The sequence below is a fragment of the Chrysemys picta genome, chromosome 1 (assembly GCF_011386835.1).
Source record: "Chrysemys picta bellii isolate R12L10 chromosome 1, ASM1138683v2, whole genome shotgun sequence".
In the NCBI taxonomy this organism is placed as follows: domain Eukaryota; kingdom Metazoa; phylum Chordata; order Testudines; family Emydidae; genus Chrysemys; species Chrysemys picta.
The window spans coordinates 112,894,356-112,913,513 of record NC_088791.1 but is presented as its reverse complement, the minus strand read 5'-3'; the positions used below and the strand labels follow the sequence as shown (position 1 = coordinate 112,913,513).

At 43.5% G+C, this 19,158-nt stretch overlaps 1 protein-coding gene across 10 annotated transcripts in view; it reads left to right on the top strand.

The window, feature by feature from the left end:
• The window catches only part of ADA2 (adenosine deaminase 2), a 44,975-nt gene extending 28,547 nt beyond the window's left edge, over positions 1-16,428 (top strand). For all 10 annotated transcript variants that reach the window (XM_042849597.2, XM_042849607.2, XM_065566898.1 and 7 more), the window contains 7 exons: positions 2,814-3,024; positions 6,945-7,072; positions 7,974-8,064; positions 9,147-9,255; positions 10,051-10,208; positions 12,126-12,328; positions 13,579-16,428. In XM_042849597.2, the coding sequence (XP_042705531.2) occupies positions 2,814-3,024; positions 6,945-7,072; positions 7,974-8,064; positions 9,147-9,255; positions 10,051-10,208; positions 12,126-12,328; positions 13,579-13,687 (1,009 nt within the window). In that variant the 3' untranslated portion in view covers positions 13,688-16,428. The remainder of the gene's footprint in view (positions 1-2,813; positions 3,025-6,944; positions 7,073-7,973; positions 8,065-9,146; positions 9,256-10,050; positions 10,209-12,125; positions 12,329-13,578) is intronic.
• The last annotated feature ends 2,730 nt before the right edge of the window (positions 16,429-19,158 follow it).

The following is a 19,158-nucleotide window of genomic DNA, read 5'->3' as shown; positions in this document are numbered from 1 at the left end:
GTAGCATGTTATCAAGGATGGATTGCTATATCCTCACAGTTATACATATGAATAATTAGTCTCAAGGGAAGGGGAATTTGTAAGAAATGTAACAATTAATTTTTTTAGGAGGGGTGTTCGTGGCTTATTACTAGCTCTAACACAAGAGCACAGACTACATAGACACAACAGGCAATATATAAGAGATCCTATGTAAGGAGCCACTCTTTCTCCCCTATATACACGGGAAAAAGAGCACTACACATATTTATTGAAGAAGTCTTTGTGTTCAGGAAAATCTATGGAAAAGTTACTTCGATAAATAACTGCTTATTGGTCCTTATCTAGAAGTAGACTCGTATAGTCACATGAATAGACTCACATGGTCTTTTGACCCACCCTGAGGTTTTCCTTCAGTGTTTCTACACCTGATAGGGACAAACTCCAGGCTCACCCTCCAGGCAGGTATTCTCAGCTGAACTTCTGCATTTTGAGAATAACTTTCCTTGAGCCAGTATCTGGGGGAGTTTGCTTCAACTGGAACTCTGCCTCTGTTTTCCTAGAGGCTTGCTATGCAGTCCAGGTTCTTCCCACAAAAAATCTTTCCACCCTCCCCCACTGAGCAGGAGCATGCCCTCTCTACTTAAGGCCAGTCTCCAGCTGAACTCAGTTAGATAAAAAGCAACAGAGGGTCCTGTGGCACCTTTAAGACTAACAGAAGTATTGGGAGCATAAGCTTTCGTGGGTAAGAACCTCACTTATGCCTCTGGTGCTTGCATTCCTGGTTTCTAGGGTGATGCTCCACTGTCACCACTCAGTGCTCCCCAGAACATGTCTGAAATGCAAAATACCATTGCATGCAGTAATACGAAATACTTAATATATATATGCCTCCCTGCTTAAGATGTAGTTCTTTTCCATTTTATTGTTTTGTTTCCTGAACAAGATTTTGTGTTGGCTGATGTTGTGTATTAATGGAACAAAGGCCCTGTTGTCATGCCCAAGAGGACAGAGCTAAAGTTATTGTGGAATCCTTAATTCTGAATTTCCTGATTCTTGTGCATTTAAAATGTCATTCTTAAGGTGGCGTGAATGTCACTTGTATATAATTTTGCTTTAAAAAATAAAAACAACCCCCCACATGAATAAAAGTGAGGAAGAAGAGCAGCCAGAACCACAGGAAGGGGCTCCTTAAGTGACTAAAAAAGCAACCAGTGCACAAGATGCCTGGTGAACAGACTCCATGTTATGGTCACCCCTTTGAGGTCTCCTGTTCCACCTTCTGACCAGGCCCTGCACTGCTTATTTATGAGGTTAGACAAGATCACATCTTATAACAATAGGACAGTGACTTTTAATTCTAGACACTGATGCCTCTTGGAACAAGATAATAAGAGCGTGAATCATATCTAACTCTTCTATATAACATAGCAGAGCACTATCGCTAAGCCACCAGGGAAGACATCACACATTAAGTAGCAGTCACAGTTATCAGAGAGAAGCAACAAGCCATGAGAGTATTCTCCAGTGATCTTCCATCCAAGTACTAGCCAGGCTCAAACCTGTTTAGCTTCTAATATTCGATAAAATCAGACCTACTCAGACAGATAAGACTGTCAGCTTTTAAGCATCCAGCTATTTCCCCCTTGGTTGCAACTTATGGTAACTCCTACAGTTTTTCCATCCCCAAATGAACCTATTTACCAGTTGTATTGCTATTTGGATTTTACACCTCCAGCTTGAACATTTGATAAACTAATGTTCAGGTGGCAAGTTGAAAAGTTAAGAGAGTTACTGCCATTGGAAAAGTGACCACCAGGAGTCCAGGATTGGAGCTGTTTAGAGGATAACTATTACTGCAGTGTAAATGCAAACAGAATTGCCTGCAGCTGCTCATGGTAATTGCAAGATAATCAAGTTTTTTCTATTTCCACCAAACTCCCCTTGTTACTACTACTTGGTGCCCTCTATGCTTGTGGTGAGGAAATGTATGCACAGGCAAGTTCTGTAAAGTAAACAGAATACCATCCCAGTAAGAAACATGCAGGAACTGAGTCATGCCAGTTGGTTCCGAGGTGGCAAATCTGAAAAATCAAATCCATTGCTGATGTCGGCAAATTATGAGTTTTGGATTGGTATAATGGAGTAGCCAGATTGGTTCAGTAGGACTAAAGGTGGGTTTTTTTTTTGATTGATTGATTGATAACCATTTTATTCTGTAGATTCAAAAATCCTTAATGTCAGAAAGGCACTAAAGTGTGAAAGTAACTTGTTTAGTAAAGGTGTGATATTGAAACAATGCCGCCTCCTAGTGACTAGAGGGTGTTACCCTATTGGAGGTAGTAGAGAGTAGAACTGAGATCCCAATCATTGCAATTAAGGTGATGGGGATGGTTATATTTGCAAGATTAGGTTGTTAACCATATGTCAGCCATGTTCTAATTTGGGAGGCAGAAGGCAATTACTTTAAAATAATCGCCTCTGTAGTTTAAATTGGAAAGTATTTGTATTGTGATAATATGCCTAGAGGCTCCAGTCAGGAAGTGGGCCCCCATTGGGTGAGACACTATTCTTCATGTTCCTTCCTGTCTCTTCCCCTCCACTATGTGACCTAAAACACACTGGGTAGTGCTGCTGATGCAGAGTAGCTCCCCCACTCCACCTCTGAGGTGGCTGTGGGTGGCGGATCCCCATATCCGTACATATTGGCCTTTGGTGGGAAGGCCCATATCTAAATAGAAGGGATTATATTGTTCTGTGACTCCTGGCTACAGAGCTGCCAGCTCATCTTGTGTATACTTCTAAATCCAGCTGTCCTGTTTCTCTTTCTGTAGTTTGCTGAAGAACCTGACCCTGGTGACTGACAACCCTGAGTTGACATACCCAACGCAGGCTTTCATTTGGAGAAAATTTGAGAATGTCTTTTCCACTGCTTCTGGCCTCATCAGCTATGCACCTGTGTTCAAGGCCTATTTCTATCAGGGGCTGTTGGAGCTCTATGAGGATAACGTACAGTATGTCGAGATGAGAGCTATATTTCCACCGGTACACACTTTTTGACTTCTCTAATATTATTTTAAAATCTTGTTTCTCGAACTTTTCTCCAGCCCGTTTTTTTATTTAGATTCAGACCCTGGCACTGTTGACCATATGGGGGTGGAAAAATCTGCTTCATTTGAAAGCTCTTTGCTGGGAACTTGGTATGACAGTCTCCTCAGGGAACCCAGAACTGTAAACCACTGTGTCACCCTTTGGCTCAGCAAGTGAGAGCTTGGCTGCTGCTAAAGTGTGTGGTCAGCTCCCTGACATTCCAGTCTATTTGCCTTGCCAGCAAATTCCTTGAGACTCGCCAGTCAAAATCTTGCCTTGCAGGTAACAACCAGTGAACCCCAGTTCCTGAGTTCCCCCAGAGATATGTCTCTGCAGTGTCCAGTCCTCCTTCCTGGACACTCACAGAAGATATTACGTTTGCTGCCTCCAAGAGAGGGAGCACACACCAGCCTGGTAGATTAGCAGAAAACTCACGTTTTACTTCAATACAACAGCGCTAACACAGTCTATAGTAAAACTAAGAATAAGTTTAGTAACAAAGATCAGAGATTTAAGTGGCACCAGGCAGAAGAAAAGAGATTGAAAAGGGTTACAAACAAAACAAAAATAACATGCTTTCTAGTGCCTAAAACTTAATTCTAACAAGCTATATCTTGGCCTATAACAGTTCCTCGCTTACAGCTAGCCACCAGCAGCTCCTGTCTTCCTCACCAAGAGGATCCACTATTCACAGGCTCTGAGTTTACTGTCCCCTATGTCTCCTAAGTGATGGAGCACTAGAATGTCCCATTATAGCTCCCAACATCCATTGTCTTGGCCTTAAGAACCAGGAAGACTCTCTGGGGGTGCAGACTCTGTCCCCCGGTTTGTTTACTAAGCTGTTTCCTCTGCTGCTTGTTAGCTTTGTTTATCTTGTATGTAAATGTACTTTAATGTGTATGGCTTACAAAGCTTGACCCAGACAGGTAAATCCACATTCCTTTGTCTAAGGCAGGCTTGTTTATCAAGGCTATCCCCAAAACATATTTTAGGAACATTCTTTCCAGCATAGATACATAGCCCTTTGTACACCACCCCTGCAAACATCACACACAATGATATGACCAGTGTATAACCAGCTTTCATAAAAGACCTTGTTCAATGTACGTTTATAGTACAATAATAGTATATTCAATCACTTACTCTTTGGGGTTCAGACCCCTGTTCATCCCCTGGGGTGTCTGGACTGTGACTGTCACATTTGGTTGTTCAGGGGAATGAAATGGGTGATGCTCTGTGTATTCTGCAGTTGGAGGGCTATGGAATTTGCTGTGGTATCCATCCCTTGCTGCAGAACTGTGCTCCAGAATCTGACCTGTTTGTTTTTTTGTTTCTATTCTTCAAAAGCTTAGGAACACAAACTGGTGCAGTTTTGTCTCCAGAATGTATAGACAGCCTGAAACAGTAGCTCTGAAAGTTGTGAACGTCTTTCTTTTCAATTAACACTGGAACCTAAGGATAATAATGTTGATGTTTAAACTATCAGGTTTGTTCACTGATTGTCACCTATAACCAGTATAATTATCCCATAATCCCAAACTGCCTTGGATGCCTTCCTAGGTGCCAAAAGCCCTGACTGACTCCTGCTCAGATGATAACATTTTCAGCTTCACCTTGACAGCTTTACAATGCAGCCACATGTTGTCAATACTGTAATCTGCAACACATTGAAAACACAGAAACATTGTGAAACAAATAAAATTTAATATCAAAATAAATAAGAGGCAACCATTCATTGTCCCATTTAATACAATAAAAACCTCCACTTAAAAAAAAAAAAAACGTTAATGAAAATTCTGTGTAATTTCCAATTGGTCTCATCATAAGGACACAGAATCCAGAGGCTTTGCAACAGAATGTAGGCACAGCTTGCCCCGGAATACGTAGAGCCTTGTGAATGGGCTAACTCTTTTTAGCATCTAGGTTTCTAGTCTCACTCCAGACTACATTGGCATTGACTATAAATCATTGCTATCTAATGGACTACATGAAATGGGTGGTGGTCTCAGTTCAGTTCGAACAGTAGGTACCTATATCACACACACCATCACTGCAATTGGTTTTAAGTACTGACCTCGTTGGCATCTGCTTTAGTAGTGAGACCGGTGCTGTTGTGAATACAGAGACTGAGCCACCTTCTCACTTGTCGAAGTGTTCCTAGCTCAGCCACAGCATCCCCAGAGCGGACATTCTGTCACTTTCTGCCAGCACTCTCATTTGAATGGGGGGGAAAATGACACAGATTTGTGTGTTTTGCTTTGTGGAGGATGGTGATTGGCCAATTTTGCTTGACTTACTGGTCCCAAATGTCTGTTGAGGTGGCAGCTGGGAAGAGAAAACAGTTGCAATGTCAAACTGCTTTTGTGGTTTATCAGTGTCAACGTTGCAATGGACCCATGAGCAGAGGTAGACTAGCCAAAGATGTTTGGGATGTTAAAAGCAGTAATACCCTTTTTTGAGTAATACCCTCATTTACCAGGCAGCCAGTGAGCCCAGATGGAAAATTTGTACTTGGGAGGAGAATGGAGGAAAGCTCTACTGGAAAGAGGCCAGCGCTTGTAGCATAGCTTTCTGGCCTATCTCTCCCTATCACTCCCAACTACACTCTACAATAAAGGTGGACTGGGTGCAAAGGGGCAGGCTGACACCTCTGCTGCTAGAGATTCATTTGTAGGGCTTGGGCAACAGTATCTGTTAATTGTAAAAGCCATCTTTGCAATGAAACAAGCCAGAAACTGACACTAAAACAAAGTAAATTAAAGGCAGGATTGGAAAACAGCATACATTGTAGAAAGGCCCCCAAAATACAGCTGTGTTTGCAAAGCCAGCTGTAGAAAGTCTTGGAAAATGTCCTTTTGATAAGCTGCAAAATTCTACTTGGCTTCTTGTGTCTGTGAAGGCGGTGATTACAATGCAAGAGAGGCCCAGAGTGGTCAAGACCAGATGGGGGAGAATGAGATGAATATAAGGGAGAGAGAGCAGGGGAATGAAGAGAAAGGTGAGGAGACCCAAATTAGGGATGGAGTGGGGAAGAAGGGCAGGGAGATGGAAGAAGAGGGAAGGAAAGGACAAGGTGAGAGTGGGGGATGGAGCTGGTGATAAAGTCCAGCTGTGATAAAGTCTGAACAGTGCCCCTGCTGCTTATTATTATTAATATTATGGTACCTTCTATAGGCCCCAACCAAAACTGAGGTCACATTGTGCAAGGCGCTGTACGTAGCCATGTGCTGAAGAGCTTGCAAACTAAATAGATGAGACAAATGAAGCCGTATTCTCCCCATTTTACAGATAGGGAGCTGGAGGTACAGAGAGATTAACTGACTTGCTCACGGTCACTGAGGAAATCTTTGGTAGAGGGGAAAATTGAACCCCAATATCCTGAATTCCAGTCTAGTACCTTAACTGTGAAACCAATCCTTTCTTTATTCTTGCCATGCTCCTGCCATTGTTGACAGACATGGTATTTGTGAACAACCAAACATGCACATGCAGTGCTGCAGTAATTGAGGTGCTCTGTAGCAAGCTCTCATGTTCTTCCCAAGACTCCCTGAACTCCAGGGCACGTGGTTACCATGTATGTGTGTTAAGAAGTCAGGTTATTGTATGGTATATTATGAAAGCAAAGTGTTCTCTGGGGCTTGCTGGTTAATAAGGGACCAAGAAAAGGTATCCTGAACAATTTAACTACTGATTCTTTTTTTTCTTCCTGGCACTGGACACAGTTTGGATTTCTGGCCTTATACACCTGTCATTTTTAATTTGAGCCACAAACTACTTCAGAATTGTTCCATCTTTCCTTCAAAGTTTAGAAGTGTCACTTCTTTCTCCTCACTATCCTCTGCTCTTTTTTTTGCTTGTGCTTATTCTTTCCAAAGGTGTACGAACTGGATGGGACCAAATACAATGAATCCTGGTCTATGGCAGCGTATCAGGAGGTGGCGAGGCAGTTTGTTAAGGATCACCCTGATTTTATTGGAGCAAAAATTATATTTACAACACACAGGTAGAGGCTGCTTGCATGGGGCGAGTGTGGAAGTGTTCTATGTGTAAATGGTCATGTTGTTGTGCAGGCAGGATCAATTGAGTGGCACAAGTGGTTACAACAGAGAGACCGTGGAAGTGATCCAGATTGCATTGCTTCCAGTGTAGTGAGGCCTAGAATATTAACTCCTGAAGTGCTTTCCAGCATATAAACACCTGCAGATGGAAATGACGGAGGGTGAATGTGTGCAGTTGATCATAGAAGCGAGTATGTGTACATGTAAGATGATTGGGGTTTGTTAGCAATGATGGTGTGTATGGAAAAGTGATTACTCTTGAGCTGAAGGGAGTGGCAATGAGTGAGCAGGAGGCTGTGTTTCTGTGTGTGTGCACATGAGAAGTGAGTGTGTTTTCTCAAAGCCTTATGTTTTCTCTCCCTGAGTCTTGATGCATCATCTATTTCTGTGGAAGCAGGAGCAACAGCAGAACAGCTGGGGGATTGGTACTGTATATTTCAAAGCTCCTTCAGAGACGCTGCAAATGCTGCCTTCCCAGAAACCTTTATACACATTTGAATCCAATAGACTCTGATGGTCTGTAGTGGATTAATTTTAAAACACAATTAAAATGGAAAAACTCCAGCAAAATAATACACAGAGCATATTTAAATATTACCTATACAGCTGTTCTGGTTCTGCCCCCTCATTGGTTTATTGTTACAGGGGAGGTTGGCCAATTAGTCCCAAACAGTGTGTATGATGCTGGCTAACTCCAGTCATTTGTGCTTTTCCTAGGCATTTATGTGGGTTTTTTTTTAATATTGGATATTCCCTTAAGGCTCCTGGTCATAATACAGACAGAACCTGAGAAATAGGTTCCATGGAAATGAGCATCAGCACCTTTCTCTGTCTCTTGGTTTTCAGAAAGAAGAACGTTACCGAGATTAAAAAAGCCATCAAGAAGGCCATAGACCTCCGAGCCATGTTCCCGGACACTCTGGCGGGATTTGATCTGGTATTTAATATTACAAGGGCTGAGTTGTGATTATTGGTACAAAGAGATTTCAGAGGGGAAAAGCAGCAAAGCAAGCTGTTGAAATGCTGCCCCACTGTCTTTTGTCCTGCAGGAGCCCAAATAATTTTGTCTGAATAAGCATCAGCCACTGCAGTGCAGCCACCTCTGGAGAGAAGTAGCTATAGAATGCCTCACAGCTATACTTTATAACTGCATCTAGGAAGTGAAGTGAAAAATATATATATATTTTTAATTTAAACTGCAGATGAAATTGAGGTGGGCAGGATGTAATTTGTGGAGTTGGAATTTGGCCAGGAAACTGCCAAATCTTATAGAAAATGCAGTGGGATTTTCAGTGACCACAAGTAGTCCTGATCTCTGTTCTAATCAGGACTTCAGTGCAGTGTCTCCTGAGACTCTGCAGGTATGTTACTAAGTCTTTACTCAGAGGAAAGAATGCCATCTACTTAGTCACGAGCAGCTGTATCTGCAGCGCAAGACATGTGCTGGCCATTACTATTAGGACTGAGACAGAGGGAGAGTGCCTACTGAAACTACCACAGAAAAATGGGATATAAGTTATCTTTCTTTGTGACACCAAACACAGCATCTAAAACCTGATTATCTGTCAAGGTGAAAAGCAAGGGAGCAGCAACCACTATCCCAGACTTTCTGCAAAGTCATTCTCAGGCTGCTTTTGTGTCTGTTGCTATCTCAAGAATAAGAGCTTTGGTGGGGATTGGGAATGTGTATGTGGGTACGAGTGCAGAAATGTAGGGAATTCTGTTACTGGTGGAGATGCAATGGCAGCGACATGCACTAGCATCCTTACTGGCTGCACTATGCTCTTGTTAAAAACATGTGTATGACTTATCTTTTACAGAGAGGGCCTGTTACAAACCAGGATAACTCGGTGGAAGTCAGTCAATGGAACTATGCTAGTTTTCACCCCTGGAGGACCCGTTTAACAAAAAATGGGACTACAGTACTGGAATTTCAGATGGCAATGTAGGGTAGTTTCAAGTCAAAAGACTAGTGATCACCTGGAGCATGTTCAAAAACATCTTTATTCTTCTCCCCAGGTTGGGCATGAGGATGAAGGACGCTCTCTGTGGGACTTGAAGGATGCCCTGACCATTCCATACTCCAAAGGAGTCAATTTGCCTTACTTTTTCCATGCTGGTGAGACTGGTAAGCATGAGAACACAGGCCATGTAGGGGAGTGGATACTTGGATATTGAGGAGGAGAGCTGGTGGTCGTATCATGAGAAGTGGTCTGGTATATTCTGTTTCCCATCATTCTTCTACATCAGCAGAAGATCAGCTCACTGCCATAGCATACTGGATGATTCCTCCCAGTTTCCAGGTTCCACATCCCCTACCTGCTCCCTACTCTCTCCCATTGTCTTCATATCCCTCACCATCACCTGTGTCTGATACTCATTGTCCCCTTCACTTGTCTTCTGCATTGAACACTCTCATTTCCTCATCTTGGGATGTTCCTGGGCCTGTTCTTCTGGAGTCAGGCAGCAGGAGGTGCCACTGGTGTGGCACAGCCATCTCCTTCCCAGAGACATGTGATCAGCTGTCTCCTCCCAAACTCACCAGCACCAGAGAGGGAATTTTTGAAGCCATCACCAGCCAGAGTCATGTTTTTAAGCCTGTTTTCTAATGAATGTCACTGAGTCAGCTACATATTTTAGCTTAAATATGTTTATTCAAATAATTAAATATACCTTTTGTCCTTTATTGCTGGAATAACCTGTTTATATGCAGTATATTATTCACCCACCAGATGATATATAGTGCTGTAGAGAGTTCCAAGCTGGGTGTAGTCCTGGTAGACAAAGGAGAGAAGCCATGAGGAAGCCTGTTAGTTTGTATTTGAGGCATTTATTTAAAAAATAAAATAAATCAATTGCCTGTTTGAGAAGATCTGTTTCCATATAACATGGCAGTGATTTGGATCCATCTTTCTCTCCTCAGACTGGCAGGGCACCTCTGTAGACATCAATGTGCTCGATGCTTTGCTGTTCAATACCAGTCGGATTGGCCATGGATTTGCTCTCACTAAACATTTAGTAGCCAAGAAGTTGTCCCTTAATATGGATGTTCCTATAGAACTCTGCCCCATCTCCAACCAGGTAGGACCTACCTGAGTGACCTTAGGTCTCAAGTCAGGAGCTGGGACCAGAAATTTAGAATTTGATAAGTGACCTGCAGCAGGGTGTTGCTCAACATATATTGGTCTTTGTGTAGATACCGGTTAAGGGCAGGATGTATCTGTATTATCCTTTACCACTCTCCAGGTGCTCTTTGTCCTTCTCCATGACTGCCTCTCCTGTCTCATTGGCCATAGAAGGTCATTCTGAGAGGGAGATATATTATGGAGAGGATATTTGCATTTTTGGAAGGTGGGTGAGAAACAGAGGCATTTTTCTAGGTGGGAGGTTCTAAAGAACGTATTGTGGGAAGGGGGACAGAGGACTACTCTGGAGACTGAATTCCTGTCCTTAAACTCAACCATTATGGAGACATTCTCTGCTCGGTTTAATTGCCACACTTATTGGAAATTACATATGGTCTCTGCTTTCTCTTTCACCTATTTCCTTGTTCTGGTCTCTTTGGTGGTTTTTTTCCCCTTCAGAGCATAATATTAGGAATATGCATACAAACTATTATTATGATTATTTACTTGTATCGTGGTAGTGCCTAGAGGCCTGTAACAGGAAGCTGGTCCTTTGGGTATGTGTGCAGTCCAGCATGGCTTCTTACAGGGAAGTAGCTCCTTTAAGACAAGAGTTTTGAGACTTTTAGTTATTAGATGGAGCACATGTCCAAGGCTAGGTCTACACTACCCGCCTGAATCGGCGGGTAGAAATCGACCTCTCGGGGATCGATTTATCGCGTCCCGACGGGACGCGACAATCGATCCCCGAATCGGCACTCTTACTCCACCAGCGGAGGTGGGAGTAAGTGCCGCCGACAGAAAGCCGCAGAAGTCGATTTTGCCGCCATCCTCACAGCGGGGTAAGTCGGCTGCAATACGTCGAATTCAGCTACGCTATTCACGTAGCTGAATTTGCGTATCTTAAATCGACTCCCCCCTGTAGTGTAGATGTACCCCAAGAGTTTTGCTTTATATAGTCTCACAGACAGACATATGATCCCAAGTAACCTGATCCCTTGGGGTACATCTACACTACAGGGGGGAGTCGATTTAAGATACGCAAATTCAGCTACGTGAATAGCGTAGCTGAATTCGACGTATCGCAGCCGACTTACCCCGCTGTGAGGACGGCGGCAAAATAGACTTCTGCGGCTTTCTGTCGGCGGCGCTTACTCCCACCTCCGCTGGTGGAGTAAGAGTGCCAATTCGGGGATCGATTGTCGCGTCCCGACGGGACGCAATAAATCGATCCCCGAGAGGTCGATTTCTACCCGCCGATTCAGGCGGGTAGTGTAGACCTAGCCTTGGTTTACTCTGTGAAGCCTTGTCTAGATTAGGATTTGTAAGGTGTTAACGAAAACATGTTGATAGTCTAGTGTAGACAAAGCAATGTACATTTAACATGTGTTAAACAGAGTTAAAGCCTTGCCCAGTTTAACACATGTTAGAGGCACACGGTGTGTTAGCTAATACCTTACAAATTCTACTCTACAGAAGACAGCTCTCCACTGTTGAGGCTGGAGGCCTGAGACTAGAGACAAGGAGGGACTTGGCCTGAAACAAGTGACTGTGAAGCCTTGGGGGAAGGGCCAGAAAGGAGTTGGAAAGTCTGGGTAACAAGGGTACAGGGTGAGCTCTTTCATCTGTTGTGTGGTGTGCAAGTACCCCAGAGGCACAGAAGTAGGGAAAACTAAGCTAGCCATATACTAAGATAGGAGGTCTGGGGAAGGAAACGCTGTTACAGGCTCCAGTCCCAGTGTACTAGGTGCTGTACAAACATATGATAGAAAGACAGTCTCTGCCCCAAAGAGCTTCCAAACAAGTATAAATATATACTGCAAATATCTGTAAGAATAACCCATCCTTGCTTCTTCCTCCTCCTCATCCCAAGGTCCTGCTGTTAGTATCAGATTTGAGGAACCATCCTGCTGCTCAGTTGATGGCAGAGGGACACCCCATGGTGGTTAGTTCAGACGATCCATCTATCTTTGGATCAAAGGGTGTGTCGTATGACTTCTATGAGGTGTTCATGGGCATCGGCGGGATGAGCGCAGACCTGAGAACTTTAAAACAACTGGCACTAAACTCTCTAAAGTAAGCACACATTCTTGCACTAGGAGTGACACGTGGGGAGATATTTGCCTGCTCTGCAGAGAGCCACCTTATTCTGTTTTCAGCCCAAGAGTCTCCTCTGTCACTCGGGCTGGGGTTCTGCTGACCCAAAGTCCTCCCCATGTCTCTCACAGAGCAGTGTAGCAAAATGAGACTCACCAGCACGGTGCCTCCTGCTGGTCATCCTGCGAATTAGCTCTTCCAGCCCAGAGCACCCTCTGCAGGCCGGTGTCTCGCCTGCCGCTGGCCCCCGTGTCCCTCCCAGACCCTGGTGCCCCTCTACATCCAGGTTCTGCCCCCAGGAGTAACCCACAATCTGGGCCTCCCCAACCCTCTATCCCCACCTTGCCTCAGCGGCTACTGCCAGTCACCATCTAGCCCCCACTCACTGGGGCAGACTGCAGTCTGTAAACTGCTCATCATCAGCAAGGGGGGTTGAACCAGCTGCCTCTGCCTATTCCCAGCCCTGCTCCACTCCAGGCACCCTTTTCTCCCAGGTAGCCAGTCCTTCTCTCTTAGAAGCTAGAGAGAGAGTCTTCAGCACCTGCCTCACAGCACTTTCATAGGGCCAGCTGTGGCCTGATTGGGGCATGGCCCCAGCTGTGGCTGCTTCCCCAATCAACCTAGCCTTTCCCAGCTGCAGCCCTCTCCAGGGCTGCTTTTAACCCCTGTTCTTCAGGAGTAGGGTAGCTGTCCCACTACAGGCAGGATTTGAGGGGCTTGTGCTATCCCAGAGTCTACGCTGTCCATTGTCAATACAGCGTCTCTTGGTGTGTGTCTCTTTCCCTCCCCTCCCCTACTCCATCCAGTTCCAATTTATCTATGGAGCCTGGTCTCTGGCAAGAGAGGTGATTTTTTTCAAGTCACTTTTCATTTGTTTGAATTTTACTTAGTTGTATATTTTGCAGAGACCCATTATGCATCCTCTGATGGCTTGACCAATGTGCCCAACGCATTCTGGCCTGCATCTGAAGCTTTGTCTATTTTCCCAAAGATGATGCCCAAGCCTGTATCAATCCTAGGCATCCTACAGAGGTTTGGAGGTCAAATCTGTTACTTCCTGCCATTAGGAACAGGTGACAGAGACCTTTTTAATCTTCATCTGAGGCAACACAAAGAGTTAATCTTTCCTAGCTTCCTGCCTTTTCATTTTGGATTCGGATCCTGAAGTAGTTTCCCCTCCCCGGCCACCCCAATCCCATGTCTAATCCTTGCTCTTTTTGATCCCACAGATACAGCTCCTTGCCGCCAAAGGAGAAAGCCCAGGCAAAACAGGTCTGGCAGAAAAAATGGGACAAGTTTATAGCTGACCTCTGCAATGCTTTTCCAAAGGAGCTGTAGTGGGGAGGATGTCTGCATGGCAGAGGGAACTGGGGCTACTGCTAATGCAGAGAGAATTCTTTTTCTATGTCACTTGCGCTCAAGCTGTGGCCTGGAGCCGGGTGATTTTGGCCAATTATAGTTAATAGCAATTGCCCACACCTCTATACATTAATGTCTTTGGATGCAGGTGAAGCAGAGCAGTGAGCCTTTAAAACAGAAGCAAAAAGTGCTGTAAATGATCAAAGTAACTAAAGTCAAAATACCATTAAAATCGTGAAGTGCTTACTCACTTTTTAATTCTTGTGAATGGGAGTTTTCCCTGAGCAAGGACTTCATGATTTTGCCTCACATCATTATAAAATAAATATCTCCTCAGGAAACGGCTAGTACAAACATCCCACCATCTGAACCCCTTGACTTTCAGGAGGGCAAGGATTGAAAGCGATTGTTGTCTGAGATCTGTGACTGGTTATGTTTGACCCTGGGCCCGGTGCCAAAATAGTACTGCTAGACTGAGGAACCAGGTCTAAGGTCTGACATCTCAAGACGTAAGGGCTAGAAACAAGCTGATGGACCTGTACAAATGCTTTCAAAACTTGTATACTTTATTAAGCAGTGATCAGCAAAGAATGCAAGCACTGATTGCTGAAAGGAGATACTTCACTCTGGGACCCACCTTTGTAGGGATTTCAATACACTTCTCAGTTGGAAAAGAACCCCTGACTTCAAGAGGTATCTCTCAGATCCATATTAAATAAAGCACCAATCCAGCACTGGAATCCACTAGTGCAGGCCCCTGCACCCATGTGAAATACTCTTGATTTCAATGGGATTCAAGGTGTACTGGCAGATCCCACTGCAGGATCTGGTCCCGGTGTGCCTTTAGTGAGTCCCTGAGTCCATAGCAATCAGATCTCCGATGTATTAAAGAATTAGTCCCTCGATATGGCTTCAATACAGTGCCAGTGGCATTCACAGTTATCAGCTCTGCAGAAGAAAGACAAAGCAGCAAGAGCACAATTTAAATAGTAACTAGATAGAGTCCTTTGAAATAATTGTGACAAAAACTGCAGAAGTAGAAGTGATTGTGCCAGGATGATTTCAGGTCTGACAGTTTTGAATAGGGAAGGCTTAAAAAAATTCTGATTCAGATGTTGGCTGTCTCAATTAAATGGATTTAGCAAAATCCTTCAGTATAAGAGTTGTGGGGTCAGATCCTCAGCTGGTGTAAATTGACATAGATCTGTTGACTTTAGTGAGGCTACACCAATTTACTCCAGCTCAAGATCTGCTCTGGAGACTTTAAAATGTTCTTAAAATTGTTCCCAGTTAACTGAGTTTTTCTCTCCAATGCATAAGACTTGGTAGGACTGTCATTTCCAGGTCTGTCCACCTCAGGTTAATTACTATTATACTAATTATCCTGAGCTGTCTGGCAATAGTATTTATTTTCACTAATCTCGGTCACAATGCTTCAGTAGAGCACAAATATATTTACCACAATAAGTGGTTCAGCTGTATTGTGTGCATGCACGGTACTCACAATTTTAAATAATCCAAACTCCATGGAGCGTATTTTTGTGTATGTATATTCCCATGCAAAAAATATTTATTACACCCCTGTATTGAAGAGTCACACCTAATTTAAGGTTGCTAGACCGCACAGCCCACCAGTGCAAACCATAAAAAATGCAGAAGTAAGCAATGAAGTCCATTTAATATACCATCCTCACCTCACTCATCAGTTCCTTTCTCAACCACAACTACCTCCATCTCATAACCCACAGCCTCCATATCTCTACCTTCCTCCTGAACATCCAATAGCCACTCTTATAAGCAATAAAACTTGAATTGGAGTTTATGTTCACATTTTCATTAATATGGGGTTATTGTGGCTCTCATAAATGATAAAGTATTTCATTCCATATCGATGTGTGAGTGAGTTATGGCACCACATCACAAACACTGGCTGTGAAACATGCTTTTATTGTAATATTTGGGGAAACTGAAGTGAAAAGGGTATATGTGTTAGTGACTGGTCTAAAGTTAGGTCCTTCTGAGCATGCTCAGTGGATTTCAGTTTGCTACGTGTGAGTGGAGAAGGAGCCTGTATTCACCAGTGAGTTGGGACTCCCTTTGGTGTGAATCTTTGATACGGGGGTGTAATAAATGAAGGGTGGGGGTAGCTCCCTTTTATGGACACCCAGCCAGCTAGTAGCTATAAAATCCCTCTTAGTAGCTGTTCTCTAATTGCTTTACCTGTAAAGGGTTAAAAAGTCTCACTGCTATGCATAGGTAAAAGGAAGTGAGTGGGCACCTGGCCAAAAGAGCCAATGGGAAGGCTAGAACTTTTTTAAATTGGGGAAGAAAAAAAAAAAGACTCCACTTTTGTCTGTCTGTTGTTCTCCCAGGGGAGGTGGACAGGGTAGCAGTTATGCTGTAATAAGCTTGGACCACATATGAAAAATAATCAGTATTATACCTAGAAACTACTCATTTAAAACCCCAGATATGTAAGTAGATCAGGAAATGTCTAGGAAGATGTGATTAGGTTTATCCCTTTTATTTCTTTATGGCTTGTGGATTCCTCTGTGCTAACCCCAGGTGCTTTTGTTTTGCTTGTAACCTTTAAACTGGACCTCAAGAAAGCTATTCTTGGTGCTTAATCCTTATAGTTGCTCTTTTAAAATCTAGCAATAGCCTGAATTCCCAGATGTATTTTTCTTTCTTTTTTTATTAATAAAGGTCACCTTTTTAAAGAACAGAATTGGATTTTTGTGCCCTAAGAGGATTGTGCATATGTTGTTTAATTAGCTGGTGCCAACAGCTGATTTCCCTTTTTTTCCCCTCCGCTCTTCCCCAGGGGGGAGGGGAGGAGGAAGAGCTTGACGGTACACCACAAGAAGGAATTCCCAAGTGCGCCTTCCTGGGTTCTCAAAGGGGTTCTGACTTGGGTGGTGGCAGCATCTACCCATCCAAGGTCAGAGAAAAGCTGTAACCTTTAATACAGTTTAATACAAGCCTGGTGTGGCCAGTATTAATTTTTAGAATCCTTGCAGGCCCCCACCTTCTGCACTCAAAGTGCCAGAGTGGGGAATTAGCTTTGACGGGGGTGAAAATGATAATATTTCTGTATAACTGTGGAAAAAAGCAATGAGCTGTTTAACAGGGTCACCAGTATCCCCTCCATTTCCACCTTGGTAAAAAGCCTTTAGTAACAGCAATAGTGGCACACACATGCCATACTGATCTTCTCTTGCAGGCTTGAATCTTTGATGGTCTTTTGGCCAGCAACATTGCTCTAGCCATCACCTGCAAGCATTCTCTCCAATGTCTGCTCTACCGTTGCCAGCTCTGGAAAACCAGTGTACCCACACCTTCCTATGAAGGATCCAGTCAGATGTCTGGCATGAATCATGATGTAAGTGTTCAGGGACTCTTACTTCTTGACAGTCAGTGTGGTGCAAGGCTCTCAGTGCCTGGAACCTTTCAGTGGATGGTACTCTTCATAATTATAGGAAGGTTTATACTAGGGTGACCAGATGTCCCGATTTTATAGGGACAGTCCCGATTTTTGGGTCTTTTTCTTATATAGGCTCCTGTTACCCCCACCCCCTGTCCTGATTTTTCACACTTGCTGTCTGGTCACCCTAGTTTATACTGTGCAGATCTGATGAGATTGGAAATTCTCCAGCTGGTTAATGCAAATAAATGAAGTGTTGCCTTAAATGGCTCATCTTTGGACCAGTGACCAGTCCAGCGATTGCCCTGCCACCTGAGGTATCCCAGTTTGGGTTAGGTCTGCTTGTAGATACTTCCCCATCACTATTCCAATCAGATTTTGTTTTCAATGTAGTAAGTCTGAATTGAATGGAGGGCCCTGACTTCTCTGTATGTGAATTTGCACTATGTTCCTCCTTGCATCTCTCTTTGAACAGGATCTGTACTCCATGTCAAGATCAGGTCTTCCAGAGACTTTTATAGCAGTAGATGAATTTCACCTCGAAAAGGTCCTACAGCCAGTTCTCTTGAGTGACAGATGGAAGGGGGAATGGCCTGGACTGCCTCTCTGCTGGGGAACAGTCCTCTCCTTTAGTTTGCCTTATATTAGAGATGGGCCACAAAGTCTGGCTCTGGATCCAAACCTCCCCAACTCCAGGTGTGTTAACATCCAGGGATTTGGGTTGACTGCTTATAAAGAAAGGGTCAGACATATTCAGGTTAGGAGTCAAATGTCCTCAGAGTTGAGAAGTAGTTTGGATGTAGGGTGTAGTTTAGAATGACCCATCGTTTATTATTTGTGATGGTGCCTAAAGAATCCTGACACCACCCTCCACATTATACTCACGGCTCTACAGACATGTAGTAAGTAATTCCTATTTTATTTCTTTCAACATTTAATAAACTTAATGAGTTTTTAAATCTGTTTCCATGCGTCTGTTTCTGTCTCTTGCTCTTTTAAAAAAAAAATCTTTTGACTTCAGACTTAATCCTGAGAGGTACAATAGGAGTTGAAAATGCATGGGGCTTTTCAAAATCATGCCCCTAAATCAGGGATTCTCAATTTTGTTCAACGGGTGTACCAAATCTCAGTACAGAGCTTGTCTCATGGACGCCTCCTGTCCCATTTACAATGGCCGGGACCACCTCACCTCCCATGTGCGTTCACGTAAGATTCCTGTGGCAGCTACAGCTATTGCCTGCATGGGAAAGTAAAAGGAATTATCGAATAACAATAATAATATTTAGCTCTTTTATACAGAGCTTCTTGTCAGTAGATCTCACAGCTCTTTACAAAGGAGTAAATGTTTCATCATTATCTCTTACTCTATGTACATTAGAATTTTAATTATTATTATTAGCAGTATTTTTAGCTTCTTTTAACACAATTTATTAGCTGGAATCAAATAAAAGAGCAGGCATCATATGACCAGCTCAGCAAGTTTGAGGACCTCTGCCCTAAGCAATAATGATCAATGGGGACAGCATTTCCTGTCAGCGAATGAACAGCTGGAAGAACTGAGGGGCTGAGATGAATCCTCAGGAGGTGTTCAGATATTGTAGAATAGAAAACCCATGGGGCCTTAATCTGCCACTTGCTTCAAATGGGTTTTATTATGACTACAGCAGGCCCCACACTTATTACCTTTCCCCATCACTCTCTCAATATTTTGTAATATTTCCCCTTTGGTTTTATTTGTTTGAATGGTAAGTGGGTAACTCTTCATTATAAATGTATTGTGATATTTGTATGGTGTTGCACAGTGGCCTGAATGCCTTGGCTAGGAGGTACCTTAATAAATTAAATGTTTATGCCCTGATCACTAATAGCCAGGAAATGCCTGACACATTTGTGGTTGTTAGGCAGGCCATTCGTCTGGTTTTAACAAGCTGGACAGTCCTGTTTTTGTCTGGTTTGTTCCCTGTCCAGTGCTGATGTAAAACCAGACGTGGTTTTGTCCTCTAGCATGCACGGAGGAGGCCATTTT